The following is a 24,947-nucleotide window of genomic DNA, read 5'->3' as shown; positions in this document are numbered from 1 at the left end:
AGAAATGCACACACCAACACAATCCAAATCGAGGGAGGAGGCAGTATGGTTGGAAACAGATCATGCTGTACCTTGAAATGCAGCCAGAGCCTTTGCACTGCATTTAGAAAGAAATAGGTAGCTTAGGTTTGAGACTTTAATCACAACATTTCTAAGGTCCATTCTTTAGAGTGGCATGGGGGGCCCTCTGTCACCTGTCACCCAGCCTCATCTTGATCCTCTCCCTTCTCCCCACCAATAGTGAACTACTGGATGCCTTCTTGCCCTATTACCTCCACTTGGAATGACTTTCCCTCTTTCTGCACTTGACCAGTCATTACCGACCTTCTTACTCTTCCTGGAAGCCCCTCCTGACTCTAGGTTGGACTCAGCACTGCCCTGCACCCCGTGCCTACTCCCGTCTTAATACCTTCTTCATTTCATTGAGAATATTTGTGTGCATGCATCTCCTCCGCTAGATGGTGAGCACCTCCAGGGCAGTGGTTTCTCTCTTCTTGCTTTTGTAGTCTCAGTCCACTAGCTAGCACACAGCAGGTGTCCCATAAATCTCTGAAATGAGATTGATTGATGCCAACACTAAGTAGAAAGCAAATAGAAACTCATTCTCCAGGTTTCTTTCAGTTGAATTCTGCTAGAAAGGATTTTGAGCATGCTTTTTGCTAAAGAGTCCAGCGGGGGCCAGGCGCAGTGGCTCACGCCTGTAATCCCAGCACTTTGAGAGGCCAAGGCAGGCGGATCACCTGAGGTCAGGAGTTCGAAATCAGCCTGGCCAACATGGTGAAACGCTGTCTCTACTAAAAATACAAAAATTAGTCAGGTGTGGTGGTGCACCTGTAATCCCAGCTACTTGGGAGGCTGAGGCAGGAGAATCGCTTGAAACTCGGGAGGTGGAGGTTGCAGTGAGCTGAGATTGTGCCACTGCACTCCAGCCTGGGTGACGGAGTGAGACTCCGTCTCAAAACAACAACAACAAAAATGAGTCCAGTGGTGTTGGGGGGTAACACCTGGATACCTGGTGTTCCAGCCCCACGGAGGGATCCTGAAATTCCTGCACTACAGGTGCACATACAGTAGGTGACCCGTGGCTCTGCAGAGGAGAATAAGCAATGAGGAAATGGACTCTGCCAGGTTGCTGGTTTCTAGTTGTAACATTTCCCTCCTAACTGGCATCGCTATTGAAACGATGTGTGCTGGAATTTTTGCCAAGAGGGGCTGTATGCTAACAAGCTTTTCTCTCCAACAAAATGGTTTCTGTCCTTTGGTCCCTTGTGGACAACCCTTGCTTTATGTTGTGGGTGAATGAGAAGGAGGCCATGGGTCAGTTTGATGGGGCAAAAAACAATAAAACTGTGGGTTGGTGTCCGTATTATGAAGACTTATCTGAGTGGAATGAGATCGAGATAAGTTCTTTGGAAATCATCTCAAGATATAAGAATAAAAAGTTCTTTCTTTTGAACTCTATATTTCATTTTTATTCTTGATTTACTTTGCTGCACTTCTTGCAGCTGTAGCTGTAAAGCAGAAAATGCCTATGCTTTGCTTCTGTTCTTAAAGCTCTTTAGCAATTCTGCCCTGAGGCAAGGAGGCAAAAACAATTTGGTTTTACTCTCCCACATTCCAAAAATAACTTTAGTAATACACTCTTTGCTTATCTTAAAAGTGCAGAGTGGATACTTTTATCCCAAAGTAGCAGTGTCTGATTGGCGGGGGGACTTTTGCCATATGACTATTACTTAGCAACTAAATGCTGGTGACTCATTTCACTTTGACTGTGGTACAGGAAAATTCTTTCCCTGGAAAACACAGGCGGGGGGAAAATCTCTCTGAACCACTATGTAGTATTTTCCTTTAGAAAAGGCTTCTCTGAAAATGAATAGGCACCAGCTGTTACTCTGCCAGCTTAGTCTCCAAAGCTGCCAGAGAGCCTTTCCAAACTCTTGTTTCTGTGCGATTTATCCACCAACGTATACAGGTAGGTTAAGAACTGTAATAAGAGACCAATCTGGTTAGTAAACTTAAATCTCAGAGTTTTAAACTGACATCCCAAATAAAAGAAAAATTGAGCTAATGGCATTTACAATATCTGGAACACTTACATATGATTGGGTTTGCTCTAGAAACCAATGGTGTTTTACTGTCACATTACAGTAGCGAGGAAGGGGTGAGGAGGAGTAGGGGCTGGTGGAAGGAAAGAGAAAGAAAGCTGCTTCTTTGCTTTGGGCTGAATAACATGAGCGCTTTGGAGAGAAGTGCTTAAGTGAGATGCCGATGTAGTTAAACAGCAAAAATATGATAAAATAGATTCACCTGCTAGGCTCACAAAACAGCCTAATTCCAGCTCTCTGCAGTTAATTTTGCTTGTCAGCATCTCCTTAAAGGCTCTGAGGGTGATTAGGAGTGGGAAAGTAGACTAGTGCAGTTTCAGCCTTGAAAACTGGGGAACGTGAAGGGCTTGTTTCCTGGATGCTCTTGAACTCTGCCATCTCTCTGGACTGGAGGTCTAGTCGCTCTCATGCTTGGCTCATATTTATGAATGGAGGTTAGAGAAGCCGCTTAAACGCTCTTCAGTGCTTACACTCCAGCTGGCTGCTGACTTAGGGAAAACATGACCTTATGGGGCTGCCATGGGTGCGGGGAGTGGTGTGGGCGAAGTATGTCGTCATAGAAAAGACAACCCAGGGGCTGGAGGGGACTTAGCTCTTCCTTACAGCCTGAGACACCTAAGCTATTAATAGTAAAGCCCTGAGTCACAGATGTAGGAATGTCACAGCTGCCTGAGATGTGCTACCGTTACACATCAGAAAACCAGCAGTGAAGACCTACCCGAGATGAATGTGAAGAAATGGGCATTTTTCCCCCTTCTCCCCAGACCCACCAAATGTAGTTCATTTCAGCCATACACACCCTCTGAGTCAAAGAGGAGGCAGGTTGACTGACTTCATTCCTTTCGGTTCCCCTGGCTCTCTTAGACTCAACATGTTACAATATTTGCAGTAAATACCATCTAATACTGGCTGTGCATTCTGGTTCTGAAAGATGTGTTGGCCATCTGCTGCTCTCCCTGCCGTGTGATGTCTGGCTTTTTGTCTCTTGCTCATCCCATTTCTCCCACATGGTGGATGTACATGGCATGCGGTCGGGACCCCGTGAGCTGGATTTGGGAGACAGGGGCTGGAGTCGCGTGGGCATTGGCTTTGTGAGCCAGAAGTCCCCAGCTGACAGGACAGCAGGACAGGTCACAGGACAGCCCGTGACCCTGTGGGTCAGAAATCAAAAGCCTCCTCCGAGCTGCTGCTGGGGGGTCAGCTTTAGGCTGATCCGGGTGGTGGACCGTACTAGATGAGGCTATTTGTCCCTTAATCGTGACTAGTTCCTCCCTGGCATATGCACATCCAAGGGGCTTGTCTAAAAACTCCGAGGAAACAGAGGGAGAAGGGGAAGTCAAAATCCCCCCTCAATGGATAGATCAGACTTTAACTTTGATCCTGAATTGGATCCTGGATAAGGAATAGAATCCTGAAAGATCCTCTTCCCGGGCTGTCTCTCACTGTCTCTACCTTCCCCCAACCCCATTCAGGTAGATTCTAGCGGGGAGCAGCCGTGCAAACCAAATGTCATTATTCATTTTTCGTAAGAAAGTGAACTTGAAATTGCCATTAGCATCATTATTCTGTTTTTGTTTTACATTAAGGCCAATTTTATTTATCCAGTTTGCCTGAAAGAAGCCGTAGTAAACATTGAAAGCGACTGTAACAGGGAGCCCATAAGCTAACCATTGACTAGTCGTACTAATTGGAATCGTCTCTAGCTGGTGCTCGGTCCTCCTCCTCCTGGCAATCATTTATCAGACTGTGGGAGGGGGCCAGCGTTCGGGAGCCTTTCATAGCCCGTCCTCGGCGCGAGGAATACAAGGTGGTGTCAGTGACCAGAGATTAGGACAGTGGAATTTTGCATTTGTTACAGCAGCAGCTGTAGCGAGTGGTTTCAGCCGCAGGGCAGACTCCCCGAGCAGGGCGCGGCTGCAGCTCGGCTGGCGGGCGGCGGAGAGCGCGGGGGCGATCGCGGGGCGGGCGTGGGAGCGGGGCCCGCCGAGGCGGGGCGGGACTCGAGACCGCAGCCCCGGACCTCACAAGCTGATGCCGGGGCTTCTCCTGGCCGCCCCAGCGCCCGCGAATCTGTCTGCCGAGGCGCGCTTCCACTCCCAGAGTTTATTCCTCGTTCCTTCTTCGGTCCCGCTCGTCGGAGGACCCGGTTGCCATGGTGAAGGAAAAAGGTAATTTTAAATATCGATCACTGTGCATGGTTGCAGAAGTTGGAATGGCACCGCAGGGCTCGGCCACCTAACGGGGAATGATCAATCGAAAGCCGGCCGGGCGGACATGTTCTCGGTGTGAGAAGCTCTGTATTGTGAAGTCTGGGTTTCCATCGAACCGAGACTTCGTTCAGAATCTTGAATTTCGCCACCGCAAAGGAAGCACATCCTATTTCTGGAGCACAGCTGAGCTCTGGGATGTGTGTCTCTTTTGATTGCTATTGCATTTTGAATTTTTTGTTGTGTTTGAGACTTGCCGTCTTGCCCCCCATCCCAACCATCATTCCCTTCCTCTCTTACCACCGCGCTCCACCAATCAGTAAGTTAATTAACATATGTCATGAAAGGGCTCTTCCTGCCCGGGCTAGGCTGTGTGGTGCTGGGACATGCCCAGGCCTCGCTAGATCCGGCTGAAAGGAGAAGCTGGTCTGTTTTAAAGCCTTCAGGTGCTCTGCGTGTATAACCTGTCATTTCAGTATTATTCCTAATCACTCCTCCAAACACCTTCTTAAAGGATGCTGCACATGGCAAAGGAAACTACATCACATCACAAGGAGAGTATTAAAAGGTAGAGGACAGGTGTGGCCTGAACAGGTGTACGTTATTTATGCACTAGGCGTGGTCCTGAAATGGAAGGTACATCTTTCGGAATTGAATGATAGTTGAAATGATTTGTTTCTCCGGGAAATGTGAAAGAACACCGCAATGCTTGTTTTGAGTGATTCAAGTAATATATAAATACACCTTGTCTTAAGAAAGTAAAATGTTGCAGGAGAATAGGGAGGGGAAGTGAAAGCCCCTCACTTCTGCCTTGTCAGCTTCAATTCCCCTCTCCTCTCTAGAGATAAAATTGTTAACGGTTACTGTGTATCTTGCTAGACCTTTCTAGACCGGAATTGGAGAGACACAGACACATTTGAATATAAAAATTGAATCTTTCTATGATCGTTTTTCTGTAACTTATTTTTTTCTCTTTCATTATGTCTTAGGGACCTTCACCAAATGATTTTATAATGTAAATAACCACTCTTTAATTTTGCTGTCTAGTACTCTTAGATTTATTGTCACATTTTCTTACCGTGGGGACATTCTTTCCTCCCTAAACACAGACAGCTACTCTTTCAGGGCGGTCTTGAACCATTTCAATGACTTATCTGTGTTTCCTTTATCTTAAAGCTACTACAGGGAATTGATTTAAGATGAAAATGCTGAACTCAAGTTGATCCTTGTTGCTTGAAACTCCGTTTGCTTCTATTATACTAATGGATGGATTGACATACAGGATCCTCAGAGCTTAACAGTGTAAAGGCTGCACCACAGGACAAAAGAGAAATGTGATTGTGCTCTAATCACATGCTGTAGCTGGTCTTTCAGTGGGTATATGGTAATTGAGTGAAATGATTCGGTGTGAATAAAGGTGCTTCTAATAATATTTCCACTCTTTTGGGAGTGCTTCCAGGAACCCACAGTACCAAACACAGATGTTGACATTTACTGCAGGTCAGATCTCTTCATTTGTAGCTCCCACCCAACTATGACATGGCCCTCATCTCTGTTGCTAATGGATTTAAGTTTGTTTCCCTGATATGAGTAATTTATGAGTGATGGGAAAGGGAATTACAAAGCCATTTCTTCATTCCATTCCTGTGGGACTCTTGGAAGACCTAGGCTTGCTATATATGGCATATATTATAAATCAGTAGTCCTCAAATAGCAGCTCTTTTTCTAAGTCATTGTAGACTTTCCAAAGCTTAGATTGCCTGGGTTCACATTGCTCTACAAGTCAGTGGCCACCTTGTAACTGGAACACTTTGGACAGGCCACCGAGAGGTCACATACTAATATTATCTTAACCCTTAGCCACTGATTAAAGGCTGTTCTGTTTTTATTTTGAGGTCTGTGTCAGTCCACACCACTACTTTCTGATTGCACTGACCTCAGCCCTCAACAGAGAAAGGCAGGTTTGTTTCGTTTTGTTTCATTTTTTGTTTGTTTGCTTTTGGTAGTTACACAAGGGCTTCCATAGAAAAAAGGGAACTTGATCATAGCCCTTAAAGTGAGAAAGGCACTGGGGATTGTTTAGTCCATGCATTCATCCTAGAGATGAGAAAACTGGGGACCAGAAAGGGTAAGTAAGTTGCTCAAGGTCACACAGCAGATCGTAGACAAAGTGCTCATTCTCTGTGTCTTATCACCCAGTGGAGGAGAGACCATAGTTGCCAGTGTGTTGACAGCTGCTGTCTCTGTCACAAGATGGTGAGCCTTTCAGGAGTGGCACTGTGTCTCCATCTTTAACTTTCCAGTGCATAGCTTAGTGTCTACCGCACTGTAGATCAGCAAACAACTAAAACAGGTTGGCCCGTTGTCAGAGCTGGAACAGGAAACTATGTCTTCTTGATTCGGAAACTTTTCCAATCCTCTCCATTTCTTCTTGTTCACAGAAAAGCCTAGCTCCTTCCTTCCTTGTGGAGCTGTCAGGAATCAACTTGAGGAGACTCAGGTCCTGGCAGTGTCCATCCCGAGGAACATGGCTGGCCCAAGGGGGAGTGGCATAGACTCTGTTGTGCTTGCCACTTAGAGCTCACACTGGCTTGCCTCATAGTTTTCTCTCTAGGATAAGATACCTGGTTTGGGGCTGACATGGGCTGGAGAGAAAGCACACTGGCTGATTGCCTCCACTAGTGTGGAGTGGCATTTGCTGACATCCTTTGACCTCATTATCTTTTGTTCTCCTGACCAGGTACCCATTCACTTCCAGCTGCAGACACTTACTGATTCCGGAATCTTGATGAAATGGTTATTTCTCTTATGTCTTCAAGGGTACCTTACCCTTGCTGTATCCTGTAACAGAGAAGCACAGGAGATTTCTGCGGGTTTATCTGTCAATAACTGCCTTCCTAAATAGATGCTCGTCCATCTGTACTCCAGAGGCTCACTATACTCATTTTAAAAGCTGTAATTGTCTAGCTAATGTGTGTTCCAGTGCAAGTTTTAAGAATACAAAAGGGATTTATTATTTATCTTTGTTACAGAAAATAAAAATAAGCAACTGTTAGAGATTAAGCTCTATAAACACTTAGTTTAAATAATAAAGAATGCTTATGGTTTGGAAACCATGTGAAAAGTCTAAGAATTTAGCCACAAGACAAACTTCAAGGTAAATAGAATTTTACATTTAGGCACATCATTTTTTGTTTGTTTTGTTTTGTTTCCTGGAAGTTTTCTGACATTGTTGGATGGCCCAACTCACTTTTGGGTTAGAGCAGGACCCAGTGAAACTCATTCCAGCGTCTAAGTGGAAGGATGTTCACCTTCCACCCGACATTCATGTGTGTAGGGACACACACATACACATACCCACAAGGCAAGTACTTTCTCTAGAGCAAGATTTTTCAACCTCAGCATCACTGATATTTTGAGAGATAATTCTTTGTGATTCTGTCTTGTGCATTGTATGATGTTTAGCAGCAATCCTGACCTCTACATACCAGCAGCACTGACTTCCTACTCATGACAATCAAATATGTCTCCAGACATTAGCAAATGCCCTTTGGGCAACAGAATTGCTCCAGTTTAGAACTACAGCTGTAGAGAGCAGTGGGGTGCTAAGACACCTTGGTCACAGTTCTCTTTAAGGTTTAGTTTAATGGATTCCCTTGAGCACAGAGGGTGACAGATGTGAACAATTTGTCCTTTTTTTTTTGAAACAGAGTTTCACTCTTGTTGCCCAGGCTGGAGTGCAATGGCCCTGTCTCAGCTTACTGCAACCTCTGCCTCCCAGGTTCAAGTGATTCTCCTGCTTCAGCCTCCTGAGTAGCTGGGATTACAGGTGTGCACCACCATGCCTGGCTGATTTTGTACTTTTAGTAGAGATGGGGTTTCACCATGTTCGCCAGGCTGGTCTCGAACTGCTGACCTCAGGTGATCTGCCCGTCTCGGCCTCACCAAAGTGCTGGGATTACAGGCATGAGCCACCGTGCCCGGACTAAGATGTGAACAATTTGTATGGGAAGTCAATCAGACCACCACAACTCCTCCTTGATACCATTTAGCTTTTGGCAGAAACAGATGCTTCAAATACTAAAGCTGCAGAAGGACTAATAAAGGCCTTCCTCCTTATTTATGGGCCTATTTTCCAGCTCATTTCAGTTGCTGAAAATGGAATAATCCTCTTCATTAAAGTAGATATGTCTACAGAGATGTTCTAGCTTAGTTCTTTCTTTTCCTTTAGGATTCTGTAAGCCCCATTCTGGTCAGGAAACTTCCCTATTCTGTTATCATCTCCTGCTTGCCCTTTCTGTGTTAGGCAAAGTGCTGGGTACTCAGGAAGCTCTCAAGGGTTCCGAAGATACAACAGCTGCCCTCTGCTTCTTTACCACCTATCGAGGAAGTAAATAAGCTCACGAATAACTCCTATTACATAGATATTTAAAGAGGCATTGGTCCAGTGCTCTGGCAGGTCAAAGGTGGGAGATTTAGCTTCCAAGTATGCTGATCAGGAGAGCTCCCTGAAGCAGGCAGCTCTTAAACTGAGGATTTAAAGGTTGGGGATATGTGGACATATAATACATTGAAATGAAAAGAGAATGGTAGATTCGAGAGAAGCTACCACATTAGAACTGATGGGGCCTGACAGCAGGTTGGGTGGTTGTAATGAGAAGAATTCAGAACAAATGATCTAAAAGTTTTGAGCCCAAGTAGCTCAGGTATCAGTTTGCTAGTGGCACTGTAACAAAGTACCACAGACTGAGCGGCTTAAACCACAGAAATGTATTGTCTCATAGTTCTGGAAGCTACAAGCCTGAGGTCAAGGTGTTGGCTGAGTTGATTCCTTCTGAGAACTGTCAGGAGAATCTGTCCTATGCTTCTCCCCTGGCTTCTGGACATTTGCTGGTAATCTTTGGTGTTCCTTGGCTTGTAAAAGCAACTGCCTTCCTGTTCACAGGGCATTCTCCCTACGTGCCTATCTGACTCCATGTTTCCCCTTTATAAAAGGACACCAGTCCCGATGGATTAAGGCCCACCCTAATGATCTCATTTTGACTTGATCACCACTGTAAAGACCCTATCTCCAAATAGGACCACATTCTGATATACTGGGGGTTTGGACTTCAGTAGATGAGTTTGCAGGGTGATACAATCTAACCTATTACACGCAGGCATCAGTGTGAGATGTGGCTAGGCTTGGGAAGGAGGACTGAAGAGGAGCAGAGTGGAATCAGATGTGGGGTGGGAGAGCGTTGTTAGTGGTGAAGAGGAAGGGAGGAGGTCGGTGGGAGGAAGGAGATGAGCTCAGTTTTATAGACCTTAAGCCAGTGATGGGGATAAAGGACTGAGGGGTGATTAGAAGTGAGTAGTCCAGTTCGTATCTCTTGGGCAGACTCTGAGATTTCTTGGCCGATTTGTACAAGCTTGTTACAATCTACCTTAAGGAAGATAACATTAGAAACAGGCCTTGCTTTCCCTTTGGAATAACAGGAGGCATTCAGATGTTAGGCATCAACAGGGAAGTCAACACCACACCTTTCTGCCTCAAGCTGCTGGGTCCAGCACCCTTTATGGTTTGGAAGTAGCCCCTTCCTGCCACATCTAAAAGCCACTGCAGCCTTGTTCTTGGCAGCTCCTCAGAACAGTGGTATACTGTGTCTCAGATGTGACCTACACCCTGGCACCAAAGTAATCCTTTTAGGACACTGAATCATCATATTTCCCAGCTCAAAAACCCAAACAAATGACAAGGTAAGGTTCCAAGCTTCCTGCTTGTCATGCAGGGTTCTCTTCAAGTCCTTAAAATACCTCCTCCCTGCTTCCATCTAAAAAAATGTTCTTCTAAACCAGTCTTATTTTATTTTCATTTTAATGTTATTATTAAATCTGTCAGTGATTGAACACATATTAAATGGTGGAGCTTCGTATATACTGTCTTGAATCTTCGAACCCATGAAGGTAAGTAGTATCTTCCCCCTAATAGGTGAGGGAAAGGAGACTCACAGGAGGTCAGAGATCACTTAGTTATCATGTAGAAAAGCTAAGCTTTCTATCCATTTTTCTGCCTACAGTGCTAATGTCCACCCTGAGCCCTTTTACCTTTTGAATGACCACAGGAGTGGTATTTTTCCACTCTAACCTCAGTCATACTGTCTACCCACCTTGTGAGACATACTGTACCCCCGTTTTATGTATTTATCGAAGATCTAACTCAAGTTTGGCTTCCTTATAGAACTCCTCGAAGGCCCATCCCTTCTGTGAATTCTTCTAGAATTACTTTGTGCACCTAAGTAAACACCAGATAAACAACAGTCATCACCTATGCAACTTAGGACAGTGCTCTTTCTCTCAAGTATTTGACTTCATATACAGTCTTGTAAAACAGCCTTAGGAGCTGTGAAGTGTTGCTGCCTCTAATGCTATCTGCCCTCCCAAAACACACAGTCACACAGACACTCAGATGCATGCACGCTGCCTGGTGTAATCAACACCCACTTCTGTTCCATCCTCAGAAAGGCTAAGAAAGGTAGGTCTTTCACTGTGGGTAATAATTCCTCATGTGTGCAATGACTATTGAGTCACTATCCAGACATCCTCTTTCACATATGCTGGCCACTCCTAGCCTCAGCTTGAATTTTAATGCCTCACCCCTACCTGCCCTTGGATTGTCTTAACTTCAAAAGCTCTAGTCTTTTAAAGGAGATACCACCAACAAGGACATTTCCTAAGTAGGGTCTAAAGGGAAGTGATAGATTAAAGGAGACCTACAAGGCTACAAATTTCAGAATAAATTGTTCTTGATCAGTGACTTATTCACACTACTCAACTGTGAATTTCCCGTCTTTGTGGGGAGGGGTGCTTCAGTTTTTGTCATCATATTCTGCTTCAGAGAAAGCAATCCAAGTGTGAATTGCTCGTACTATTTTATAAATGAAAGTGCTACTCTTACCAAGAAGTGTGGTTCTGCTTAGTTTATCTTCATTCCAGAGGTACTGTCTGAATAATGGGATTTCCAAAGCTAAGGGAAAGGATTTCACATGTTTAAAAAAAAAAAAAAAAAGCATAGCAAATCCCCTGCCCTCTGACACCTACTTATTGATGTCTAAAAAATGTTTATCCAGAGAGAAAAAGATGTCACTTCTACAATATAAATAAATATGAGAGAAGGAACACATCGACTTGAATGCATTCAAAGCTCTTGAGGGCAATTTTTGATGACAGGAATGGAGTCAAGAATATGTAGACAGTGGGCATCTGAAATGGAAGTTGGGCCTCATCTATTGTTAGCTACTCCCAGACTTTGGAGATGGTGTTGCTTCTTACCTTTCCCATGCCAGGCCAAATGACCAGGAAGGATGAACAACTTGTATTGCATCACAGAGAGTTCCTTTTAAAGAACGACACATTGACTTTTCCAAATTCCTGCAGAAGATGTGCTGCAGGAGACTCACCCCACCAAGAAGCGTATCTTGGCATTTGATTCATTTTGAGGAGGTGGCCCTCTTTGCCATCGTATTCACAGCCCTGGGGGTCAAGAAAGAGGATCCTGGTATTGTTGGCTTCTCCTATGCCAAAGTCAAAGTGCTGAGTGTTTTCCTGAGCCAGCATTAAAGAGCCAGAGAACTTTTCAGAAGGTTCAGTGATCAGTGAGTGGTGCAGGATTTCTTCCCATTGTGGTTGAGTTTGATCCAGGCACACCACAGTAAAAACTAACCCAGCTTCCTATTTCATTGTGTGTTTGTCTGATGGTGACTCATACTGAGAGGTATGTTTATCCCAAACTGGCAGGAGCTGTGTATTCAAGGGCAAATTTTGTTAACAGTGGGAAGAGTGAATATTTGTTATGCATGACCTCTTTTCTCTGAAACATTGTATTTGTGCTCAGACTGACATAATTAATGCTATTATGGTCCAGTGTCCCCTGGGGGTGGACCAGGGGTGAGTTTGTGTGTCCCTGTTGCAATCAAACAGGCTGGCTTGTTTGAATACTTGCATTTAACTATGAAGATCCTGGCTTTTTTAATACTTCTAAGGAAATTACTGTCTAGGACAGGGCTTCTCAAATTTCAGCTGGGATCAGAATCATGTGGAAGGCTTGTGAAAACACAGATTTCTGGGCCCTGCCATCAGAGTTTCTGATTCAGTGGGTCTAGGAGAAGGCCTGAGATTTGGCATTTCTAACACTTCCCAGATAATGTTGATGTTCTTGATTCAGGGACCACACTTTGACACTGTGCAGGTAATCTGTGGTTTCTGTGGGTAAAATGACCAGCCCTACCAGTGGGTAACTCAAAATTTTTATATGAATTTTTATGAAGAAGCTACTTCGCTTCTTCATTCCCTTTTGCAAATTTCATCTTGCTCACCGTGCACAGATGGCAAAAAGAAGGTAAAGAACCTCACTGTCGCTCTGGCGCTCCTGCAGGATGAAACAAAGCCATGTTTCATAATGAAGCAGACCTATGAGATCCCAGTGGCCAAGAAACTGCTGTCAGTGTATGATACTGGGAGCAAAGGTTGGCAGGAAGTTTAAGGTATTTTTTCATGGGGGTGAGTTGGGGCTCAGCATGACTTGGAGAAGGCAACATTAATTCAGAATGAAGGCACAGGTGTGCATATTCTGCAGGTGTCGTTCCTGTCTCCAAGACTTAGGTGAGCATGTTTACCTGGAATCGTAGAGCTGTTTGGAATTTTTGGGTAAAAGTTCATTAGCAACACAAAAATTAGCCAGGCATGGTGATGCATGCCTGTAGTCTCAGCTACTCAGGAAGCTGAGGTGGGCGGATGGCTTGAGCCCAGGAGGCAGAGGTTGCAGTGAGCTGAAATCACCATGCACTCCAGCCTGAGCAGTAGAGCCAGACCTTGTCTCAGAAAACAAACAAAAAAAAAAGTAAAAGAGTTCATCAGCTATCTTGGCTCACAAAGGCTACCACTCCCTCTTTAATCTTTGAGGAATTAAAATATGTTATTTAGGCTCAGAGTGTTTCATTTACTACCACTGTACAGTATTTACTGTTCATTTGGTGGAAGTAGATCATCATAAAGTCCTTTATCCTCCTTGTCTTTATGCTGAGCAGGTGAGGAGAAGGAAGAAGAGGAGGGTTTGGTCCTGCTGTCTCAGGGGTGGCAGAGGTAGAAGAAAATCTGTGTGCAAAGAAGATCTGTGCAGTTCAAACCCTTGTTGTTCAAGAGTCAACTGCATTCTATGTTCTAGTAGTCTTTATTTTTTCTTCTGTTTATTTCTGTTGTTCTCTATTTAAGAAAAGTGGATCAGATACAGTGGCTTATACCTATAATCCCAGCACTTTGGAAGGCTGAAGCAGGCAGATCGCTTGAGCCTGGGAGTGTGAGACTCTGTCTCTACCAAAAAAAAAAAAAAAAAAAAAAAAAAAAAATCCCCCCCCTCCCCGCCAAAAAATTAGCCAGGCATGGTGGTGTGTGCCTGTATTCCCAGCTACTTAAGAGGCTGCAGTGGTGGGAGGATCATCTGAGCCTGAAAGTCGAGGCTGCGATGAGCAAAGGGCATACCATTGCACTCCAGCCCGGGCAATAGAGTGAGACCCTGTCTCAAAAAAAAAAAAAAAAAAAAAAAAAAAAGTGGATCGTAGGAAAAGGTGTCAAGGTTATTCCTCACTGGAGTGTCTGATGGGGAATGGGAGAGAAGGCTGAGTACTCCCTTCCTGGAAAAATGATAGGGGCTCTGGGTGCCCGGGTCCATGGAGGCTCTCGTAGTGACACATGAGCTAGGTGGGTATCCACCGGACCGCTGCCATGTGCCACTTGAGGGACCCCTTCTGAATGGCCATCAAGGAGCAGTTTTAGGAGTGATGGTGATTGGAGTCTGCAGGACGAGAGCCCAGTTGTGCTGAGCACTAAAGAAGGAGTGGATGCCCCTCTGTCCCTGCTTACCTGGAAAATGCTACCACTTCTGACATGTATAGAAGTCCTAGCCTAAAACTCAGAAATAGCAATGAGCTGTGGCAAAGGGCTTCTAGTAGTGGCCTGATCACATTACAATTTTCTTGAGGTCTCTTATCTGTGAGGCACTTCGAGAATAACCCGACACACTGAAAAGATCCTACCGTTAGTGGATGAATGGGTTAGCAGGTGTAGAGAGGGATGCCGATGGAGAATGCAAAATGGAGGGGACACCAGGTGATAGAAGGGGGATGAACAATCTTCTGTGGAGGTTCTAAGGAAGGAAGGGCTGCAGTTCCAAGGGAATCAGAAAAGGCTTTATGGGAAGGGGGCATTTAAGATTGGTATTTGAGGAGTTCTGTAGGTTTCTTAATGTTGGGGATGGTGTTTGATTCAACTTGTATTCATTACACAGCATCTGCTCCATAGTAAGCACTCACTGAATGTGGAATAAACTAGTAAGTGAATGAATGAGGTGTATGGGTTAGGGAGATGGTTATTCTTATTTGGGAAATGTTTTTTTAGAATCTAATATGAGATAAGCCGTCTAGATATAGCAACAAATAAAATGCAGTTCTTGACCAGAAAGCACTCACTTTCTAGCAAGAAATGGACACACATAGATAAGTCATTATGATACAATGTGAAATGTACCCAAAGGGGAACTATGAAAGTCATATGGGACTGCAGGACAGAAAGTGATTAATGCTGTTGGGTGGTCACGGAAGACTGGGCTTTGAAGGATGAACAGGAATAGTGGATAAAAAGAGGATGGAGAGAAAGGGACTCACATGGGTAAAACAGAAGGAATAAAGTATGGCTCCTGTCTGAGGAGATGCAAGCAGCTCAGTTTAGCCTTTTGGCCACGTGATACAGCAGTGGACATAAGGAGAGGTAAGTGGGGAGCTTCGTGGGTCACATGGAACTAAGGATGATTAGAACTGGGGTCAGACATATGGATGCCCCGAAAATCAGGCAGGTGACCTGAGTGGAGCCTGGGGCAAACTAGAGAGCATGGACCTCCCTAAAGGGAAGAGTTACTTTGTCCTTCATCCTAGGTCCCACAGAGGGATGCAGGTCAAGTTGCCAGGCCTTCCAGTTTTCAAGAGCAGCTGGAAATAGGGATTTTAATGTAAAATCTCCAGATGTTTAAATGTTGACAAACGATTTCACTTTATCTTTTAAAAATATTGTGTGTGGCCAGGAGCAGTGGGTCATGCCTGTAATTCCAACACTTTGGGAGGCTGAGGTGGGCGGATCACTTGAGGTCAGGAGTTCAAGACTAACCTGGGCAACATGGTGAAACCCCGTCTCTACTAAAACTACCAAAAAATTAGCCGGGCCTGGTGGTGCGTAACTGTAATTCCAGCTACTCGGGAGGCTGAGGCAGAAGAATCGCTTGAACCCAGGAGGTGGAGGTTGCAGTGAGCCGAGATCATGTCACTGCACTCCAGCCTGGGCGATAGAGTGAGACTCCTTCTGAAGAAAAAAGTATTTGTGCGGGCCAAACAAAACATGTCTGTGGGTAGGACTCAGTCAAAGGGCCTCTCAGTGATGGTTTGGAGTTTAATGACATGTCCACCATGCCTACCCCAGGAAGAAACACACTTTTACACAGCAAGACCCAGGATTCATACACACATGCATATAAATGGCTGAAATAAAACTCACATGAAGCAATACTTACCTTTACTCTCTGCTATTTTCTTCTTTTTAAGTATGCTGGTGATGATCCATTAAACTTATTTTATGTTCCAGTGGTTCAAGACCCAAAGTCTGAAAAGCACTGGCTTAGACCCTCTATACTAACTACTTAAACTTTTATTGATGAAATAGAATAAGGTACTTCTGTGGGCAACCATGTTTCCATTCTGAGTACTCCTGTTATTGTACTACTAGGTATGTTTGGGTTACGTTGAGTTTCTTCACTTGCAACCGGACAGGTTTTGACAAAAGAATGTCTGAATCTTTCATTTGCCACTTTATCCTTAACAGAAGTTGGCAGGAATTTGGTGTCATCTGTCTTGGGTGCTTGATACAATTAAGAACTAACCCAACTGCTAAATTCAGAGTAAAATACTGTTTGAATTCCAGCTGGAAGTCCAAAGAAAACCCTCGCAGAGCCCATGTCAGCTTTCAAGCCTGGTATTTCTGGAGTTGCTTTTTCAGTTGGGATTACTTTTCCCTACAAGTCTGCCTCTCCTCTTTGTGTTCACCATGCTCGCCTTGTGTCCTTGCTTTTGCCTCGCAGCCAGGGAGGGAGGAGTGAGATCAGGGCTGGGACCGTCTGTCACGTGTCATACCATCCCTCAGTGACCAGCTCTTCATCTACATTGTTGAGCATTACTTGCTGGATGGCATTCATTTTTGAAGTATAAGAGCTTTTCCAGAAAAAATATCATTTCAGCCAGGCACAGTGGCTCATACCTGTAATCCTAGCACTTTGGGAGGCCAAGGCAGGTGGATTGCTTGAGGTCAGGAGTTTGAGACCAGCCTGGGCAACATGGTGAAACCCCATCTCTACTAAACATTAAAAAATTAGCCAGGCATGGTGATGCATGCCTGTAATCCCAGCTAGTTAGAAGGCTGAGGCAGGAGAATTGCTTGAACCCAGGAGGTGGAGGTTGCAGTGAGCTGAGATCGTGCTAGGCTGGACTCCAGCCTAGACAACAGAGCAAAACACTGTCTCAAAAAAAAAAAAAAAAAAAAAAAAAGTGTGTGTGTATATATATATATATATGATTTAAGGGCTTAGGAGAGAGTTCACCCCTCCCTCAGGAATGTCCAAAAGGTGAGTTGTCAGCAGGCCTTCCATGCAGCAGGAAAGGTTTAACCATTGCTTGGGTGCAGGGCATGTCTGTCATCACCCCTATCTTGATTTGGAAGCACCCTTGCAATATACAACAGGATTTAAAAAGCACTTGGACTTTTGCAACAAGAGCCCAGGAGTGGCTTCTTGCCATTGGAGAGAGTTGATATGATGGAGACACCCCCAGGGAAAGGCCATGCCTGCCATGAAAACCACACGACCACAGTGAGACAACACTAATACGGTAGTTTTGCATAATAAGTAGACAAAGAAGCCAACTACTAAACATGAATCAGGCAAGCAAGGCCAGCCAGAGAGTCGGCAGTCAGCATAGTACTTCCAGGTTGGGGGCCAGTGTGGTGCAAGATGACCAGGAGCAGCATTGGAGACGAGATTGGAAGGCACCTGTTAACAGGGCCTCTGCCTTGCCTCTCCAGAGCACTGTTCTCATCTGAGTCAGGGGCAGCACCCTCTGAAGTTGTGCAGCCACAGCCTGCACCGCTTTACCCAGGGGTAGTGTGCTTCCAGGGAGCTGGTGCTGCAGTTGGTAGCAGGCAAATCCCGTCTCTACCGCTTCCTGGAGGACATAGAGCCAAGCTCCTAACCTGTCTGAGAGTCAGGGTTCTTTTCAGTTAAAACAATACTGAGAACCTCCAATTTTCTCTTCACTTCGGGAGGTTTGATGAGTTATCTGGTGAGTTTGAGCATTGGAAAGAACTATTAGTAGATCACAACAAAAATAGGTAGAAAACATGATGGATTATTCATCAGGAGCTAGGCAAGTGGGAGAAAGGGAAACGATTAAATCTAAGAGAACAAAAACCATTGTGCAAGAAAGGGAATCTATTCATAGAAAGCACTACAGAATCTAGTAGAACAATAATTACATTCTCAAAGTGTAAACACTGACCATGGGTTTAACCAAAATTTGTCATATGGGCATATTGGTAAGAGCCGAATCCTCATCTGCAGAAACAGGATGTAAGTAGCTAATGGCTGAGTTGATATAAGCATAGTGTTAAGAAAAAACACCGAAAGTTGAGCACATTTGCCTAGAGGGGTTGGGAGGAGTGGGGCAGGCAATTACCGTCATGCATTATAAGCATGTTTGTTTTTTTGGGTTTTTTAAACTTTTTTTTTTTTCTTATATAGACAGGGTCTTGCTACGTCACCCAACCTGGTCTCAAACTCTTGAGCTCAAGCGATCCTACTGCCTTGTACTCCCAAAATGCTGGGATTACACGTGTGAGCCACTGCCCACACTTAACCTAAACTTTGATAAAAAATAAATAAATATGGGGTAAAAAACCCATACTTCCCACTCCGTATCTTTATTGTTAGGGTTAATTTAAATGAAGTAGTGTGCGAAAACTTCAAATGTGGCCTGTGCCATGTGCTCAATAAATGTTAATGAAGGTCAGTTGGTCTGTGGAGTTTATTTAAGCATCAGGGTAGGAGCACAACCCAGATCCGAAGGAATGGCCGGAGATGCCTTGCAGATAACGCAGGACTAAGAAGTAGGTGGTGAGAGGCTGGGCACAGTGACTCACGCCTGTAATCCCGGCACTTTGGGAGGTTGAGGCAGGTGGATCACCTGAGGTCAAGAGTTCGAGACCAGTCTGGCCAATGTGGCGAAGCCCTGTCTCTACTAAAAATACAAAAAAAAAAAAAAAAAAAAAAAAATTAGCGAGACGTGTTGGCATGCACCTGTAATCCCAGCTACTCGGGAGCCTGAGGCAGGAGAATGGCTTGAACACGGGAGGTAGAGGTTGCAGTGAGCCAAGATCACGTCATTGCACTCCAGCCTGGGCAACAAGAGTGAAACTCCATCTCAAAGAAAAAAAAAAAAAAAAAAAGGAGGTAGTGAGAATTAAATTTGTAACCAGAAGGAGAGACAGTGTTCAACTGCCTTCGGCTAGGATTTTCAGAGGCTGAACGCCCTTTCCTATAGTATATATCCTTCTTTTTCTCACTTGCCCCTTGTGGTACAGTTGTCCTTCAGTTGCCTTGGTGGCTTTGTAAAATTATTCCTTAAAGCTTCAGGATTTTATAGGTTTGCCTAAAAAGTAAGTCGTGTTTATAAATGGGAGCTTTGCAACCAGTCTTCATGGGTTCGAATCCAGATCGCCTGTTTACTAATTGTGAATGGGAGCTTGGCAATCAGTCTTCATGGGTTTGAATCCAGCTCGCCTGTTTACTAATTATGCCACCTTGGGCAAGTCACTTAACCTCCTGTTGCCTGAGTTTCCTCATCAGAAAATAAGGACAATGATAGTACCAATTAATAGGGCTATCTTGAAAATTGAATCAATTAATCCACATAGAGCATTTAAAACAATACCTGGTCACCTATCGCCTCCCGGCACATAGCTCAGTAATTGCTATTCCTTCTGTTACTACTGTCATTCCTTTTGACTAAGTAAAATCAGGGCAATGTGTCCAATGAGCTGAAGTTTAGTAACAGATTAGTTTGGGGACCCCGGAAAGTAAGTACAGCTGAGATAGGTGAGTCGAGGAACCCAGGAGGGTCCACCCCTTTCCACTGGACAATGTCTTCCAGCTTGCCTCAAGTAGAGCAATGCTTTGTCACCTTTGTCATGCCACAGTACTCCAGGACCACATCAGTGGCTTCCCATGACCAGTAAGCTCTACTGTGCAGTGATAGAAATTCACCAAGGAACTTGACCTGTTGGGTTTTCGGTGCCAAGATCCCTTAGGCAAGTAAGCTAATGACACCGGTCTTTTTGTTGTGGAATGAAATGAGGTGGCTAATGATGCTTCGATGCAGGAATGTGTTGGCATCATAGGAACAGTGGCAAAGTGTTTGAGGCTGGAAGCCATGTGTGCTTAGGAAGCCCACTGGAGGAAGCTGCCCACCGGCTCTGCAGCAGTCCCTGCTGGCTGTTCTACTCATCATGTCCTGTTCTGGGGACATGCCACTTAGCTTTTCCAAGGCTCTGGGGCCACCCAAACTCCTCCCCGCAGGTCAGGTCAGCTGGAAATTGTGCTTTGTTGTGTGGCTCTCATTCAGAGAACTTAGCCAGGGTTGGTTTGAGACTGGTCCATCAACTCCTTCCTTCAGCTGTTTTTTTTTTTCTTCCTGAGTCAGAGACTTAAATGAGTCTTTTATCTTTTGTCATCGGTTGAGTGGTATTGACATCATTCAAATTACCTAACTGATAGTAGATACTGTTGGTGAACCCAAGGTATTTTTCCGACTTTCAGTTTCACACAAAGACTGTTGCTCTGGAAAAGAGACAGAAAGCCAGGCTGGTATTCAAAACATGAACATATTGAACATACGTTTATAGAGTGCCCACAACTGTGCCAGACCCTGGGAATACAATGGCAGTTACCTTGTAATGGAGAAGACGGAAAAGAAAAAAGAAATAGAATGTTTAGACTATGGTAAATACAAAGAGAGGACACCGAGGTGGGGGTCGCAGGGAGACTGGCTTTAATGAGGTAGTTCAGGGAGGAGTCTCAGAAGAGGTGACCTAGAAGCTTGAGGGTGCGACCAGGAGGAGGAGAGGGAGCTGGGCTTGCAAACAGCTGGGGAAGAGACTTCTGGGCAGGGAAAAGTATGCCTGGAGATCTTGAAGCAGCAAGAGCCAGAACTTGGGAGGATGTGGAGAGAGGATGTGAGAAGAGGCTGGAAGAGGTGGTGGGGCCAGAGGGCATCTTCCACAGGGGAGTGAGAGAAGGATTAGCAGAGTGATCTGTTTATATTATGCACTTAAAAGATCATTCTGGTGGTTGCACGGCAAAGGGATTGAACAAATGAGTTGACAGTCCACACTATTTCGTGTTTTTCTTTCTTCTTTCTATTTTTGAGATGGAGTTTCACTCTTGTTGCCCAGACTGGAGTGCAATGGCACGATCTCAGCTCACTGCAATCTGTGCCTTCTGGGTTCAAGCGTTTCTCCTGCCTCAGCCTCCCAAGTAGCTGGGATTACAAGCGAACGCCACCATGCCCGGCTAATTTTGTATTTTTAGTAGAGACGGGGTTTGTCCATGTTGGTCAGGCTGGTCTCGAACTCCTGACCTCAGGTGATCCACCCACCTCGGCCTCCCAAAGTGCTGGGATTACAGACGTGAGCCACCATGCTTGGCCAACCACACTTGTGTTTTTCATAGCTGTGCCCTGAACCCCTCCTAGTGCCTTATTTTAGTGAGGGATCAATTACTTATAGGCATATCCTAATGTTTCTAATTTTCCGGCAAATCTCTGGTGCTGACACTGGTGTTGACATTCCTCTAGGCAAGTTGTGTTTGTGAAAACTTCCATGGGAGTGGGGCACTGGTCTGATGGCATCTCATTCAGATTTTTTATATGTCTTCTTATAGGCTCTTTCCTAAAAAGGTAGCAGAGATGAAATGATATTGAGGACATTTGTTGGAGTGGGGACGTGTTGGTGAAAAACATGTCTAATACTTTAGTGGGGATAATTGCATTCATTAATAAGGTGTGAGTGGTGCAATCTCGGCTCACTGCAACCTCCGCCTCCCGGGTTCAAGCGATTCTCCTGTCTCATCCTCCCCAGTAGCTGGGATTACTGGTGTGCGCCACCACACCCGGCTAATTTTTGTATTTTTAATAGAGACTGGGTTTCACCATGTTGGCCAGACTGGCCTGGAACTCCTGACCTCAGGTGATCCACCTGCTTTGGCCTCCCAAAGTGCTGGGAGTACAGGCATGAGCCACCACGTCTGGCCTATTTTCCAAGGGTTGGAAGGTTACGTTTAGGAGTTCCATGGAGGGATTTAAAATTTTTTTCTTCCTCTCCCTTCTCCTCCCAGTCCCATGTTGGACTTTAACATATTTTTTCTTTGCAAGCAATAGTCTTCACGAAGTGCTTTGTTAAACTTTGGTAGATGATCTTTTATTCTCCACTCAAGCAGAGGCCATTCTGAAGGTAAATAAGAGAATGATCAACCACCAGGGTTATGCTCCCTGTCACCTGGATGAATAGAAGAATACCTAGCAAGGTGACAGGTGTAGATTATATGTGTTTGCATTTTCTTGCAGAGGTTACACCCAGCAAAAGTAGGTCATACAGAGAGCTTGAATGAGCCTGAAGTTCAGGTCTGGGAGGAGTCAGGAACCTAGGTGTCTAGAGAGTAGTTCTAGAATGTGTAGTATCATGTCTGACATTGCACGTTGGATGCTGTGAACACAGGTCTCATGCTTTCATCTCCCAGTGGGTGTGCAGACACTGGAGAGACCCAAGTGAGGGCGGGTTTGTGTCTTTATTCACAATGCAAGAACAAGATCGCCTTTTCAGAAAGGGTTCATATTCTTGTTTCTGAAATTTATAAGCACTTGAATGAAAAGCTTCACTCTGCAATTTGGAAGCAGTATAACCTTGGGCACAATGATGTGCAGGTTTAACAACCAGCTCTCCAGAGGGCAGGAAGAGGAAAGCCCTGATTTATAAAGTTTGCCAATTTCCATGGTGTAAGTGCTTCCACTGCAGCCAATTTCAAGCTGCCAAGGTGAAGTCAACCATACAGTTGGGAAGGGCTGGGCATAGTCTCCACTGCAAGGGTGAATGCCTTAAAATTTTATTTTCTTCTCCCCAGAAACCCCCTTAAGATTTTCGAAGTCCAATTTCTATATCTGTAGAATCAGTGTAATTGGGGTTGATGGGATCACAGGAGTTATTATCTTTGAATACCTTTTATAAATTGTAAAGTGCCACACATATATTAGCTTTTTTCATTCGTTTGTTTGAAATGCTGTTTTTATCTTTGAATACCTTTTATAAATTGTAAAGTGCCACACATATATTAGCTTTTTTCATTAGTTTGTTTGAAATGCTGTTTTTATCTTTGAATACCTTTTATAAATTGTAAAGTGCCTCACATATATTAGCTTTTTTCATTAGTCTGTTTGAAATGCTGTTTTTAACTACTTAATGATTCTGAGTATGTCCTGGAGTAGAAGCAGCCAGAAAGAAAAGGCAAGGACAGCTGGGAGACTTCCTGTGCTGGAGACAAACGGATTTGTGCCGCAGAGACACCTCAATCAATATCTTAGTTCTTTGGTTTTTGGTTTTTGTTTTTCAAATTCCTCAGAGGTGTCTGGATTTGGAATTAGAGGGTAGAAGGTAATGGTAGTACCATGCTTAAACTAAACCCTGTCTCAAGACCCTAGGCCACATGCTAATAGACTCTGACCCTCTCTCTTGTATTTCTGTAAATGGCTCAGATGGGACCACAATCCCTCCCACTCTCAGAATCAGGATGGATGTGGCTCTCTCGTGGTCCATAAAGATGTGATGTTCTGCTGGCGGAGTTCAGACTGAAGCCAATGCCCGTTTGTTAGGCTGGATTCATTTCTAAGTAGAATTGCTGGTGCAGGGATAATTTGAGATCCCTGGATGACCTTAAAAGGTTCAATCAAATTTCCGAAGGGATTTTTGTAATGCTTCAGAAATTCCTGCTCATACAGGTTAGTGACAGTCTTTCCTGACATTCAGCTGACATGGGCATCTGTGTGCCAGGCTGAGGCTGTGGGGCTCTGCCTTAGTCCATTTTGTGTTACTGGAACAGAATATCACAGATTGGGTAATTTATAAAGAAACAGAATTTATTTCTTATGGTTCCTGAGGCTGGGAAGTCCAAGGTCAAGACATTTGTATCTGGCAAGGGCTTTCTTGTTGGCGTTATCCCATGATGGAGGCAGAAGGGCAAACTAGGGTGTGAGAGCCAGGATAGGGACTGAACTTTATCCTTTTATCAGCAACCTGCTCCTGTGATAACTCCCTCACTCCTGCTGTGATGGCACTAATCCATTCATGAGGGCAGAGCCTTTGTGACTGAAGCACCTCTTGAAGGTTCCCCTCTTAATGTTTACAATGGCAAGGAAATTTCAACATGATTTTGGAGGGGACATTGAAACCATAGCAGGATCCTAGGAGGATATGGCCTCACACTGTCTCTGCTACCACACTGGAAGGTTGGGCATGTATTCTTGGCCCCTTTTACAGTCTCAGGGAAGTTGAGGCATGTGTCAGGAAAGGCAGGACTGGGAATCCAGTCCCCTACTCCGAGGTCCCTTCTAATTGCAATTAGAGAGAAGAGGTGAGAGTTGTAGACAAATGGTTGAACATGGTCAGAGAAAGGCTAGGAGAGGTCAGAGAAGGGTGTAATTTCAGTGAGTCATCTCAATCAAAAGGTGTGTCAAAGGAGTCATGCTTTTAGGAGGAGGAGGAAAAGGCACCAAGCCAATTTTAAAATCCCTTTCTGAAATTAATCGTCACATGGAGAAGGCAGGTGTAGCACATCAGGGCAAGTGTGCCAAGTGATTTATAAGGAGGAAATTTCCTGGCTGAATTATGATAATCCTAGTACCTCTTTGCCTTGGGGGAATCAGATTAACTGGATTTGAGCAGAGGCTGTTTCTATAATCAGGAGTCCAGCTGACGGTTGCTGACAGCATCTTTTATGTTTGAAGGAATAGCAAGGACCTATCACGTAGCCACGGAAAAGGCAAATGAAGTATCAGGATTATCAGATTTTTTTTTTTTCTAGGCAGAGTATCGCTCTGTTGTCCAGGCTGGTGTGCAGTGGTGTGATCTCAGCTCACTGCAACCTCTGCCTCCTGGGTTCAAGCAATTCTGCTGCCTCAGCCTCTCTAGTAGCTGGGACTACAGGTGCCTGCCATCATGCCTGGCTAATTATTGTGTTTTTAGTAGAGATGGGGTTTCACTTTGTTGGCCAGGCTCTTCTCGAGCTCCCAACCTCAGGTGATCCGTCTGCTTTGGCCTCCCAAAGTGTTGGCATGAGCCACCACGCCTGGCCAAGTATCAGGGTATCTTTTCTTTCTTTTTTTTTTTTTTTTTTTTTCGAGATGGAGTCTTGCTCTGTCCCCAGGCTGGAGTGCGGTGGCACGATCTCAGCTTACTGCAGCCTCTG

At 44.8% G+C, this 24,947-nt stretch overlaps 1 protein-coding gene across 23 annotated transcripts in view; it reads left to right on the top strand.

Moving 5' to 3' along the window:
* Positions 1 to 24,947, top strand: part of ABLIM1 (actin binding LIM protein 1) — a 342,305-nt gene that overhangs the window by 136,537 nt on the left and 180,821 nt on the right. Inside the window, exon 1 of one of the 23 annotated variants that reach the window (XM_050804239.1) lies at positions 2,650 to 4,273. The exons of the other annotated variants lie outside the window; for them this stretch is intronic. Within the exon in view, the coding sequence (XP_050660196.1) occupies positions 4,258 to 4,273 (16 nt within the window). The 5' untranslated portion in view covers positions 2,650 to 4,257. Of the gene's footprint in view, positions 1 to 2,649; positions 4,274 to 24,947 lie in introns of those variants that run through there. 23 annotated transcript variants of the gene reach the window in all.

The sequence above is a fragment of the Macaca thibetana genome, chromosome 9, assembly GCF_024542745.1.
Source record: "Macaca thibetana thibetana isolate TM-01 chromosome 9, ASM2454274v1, whole genome shotgun sequence".
NCBI classification, from domain to species: domain Eukaryota; kingdom Metazoa; phylum Chordata; class Mammalia; order Primates; family Cercopithecidae; genus Macaca; species Macaca thibetana.
This window is presented reverse-complemented; position numbering and strand designations above follow the sequence as displayed.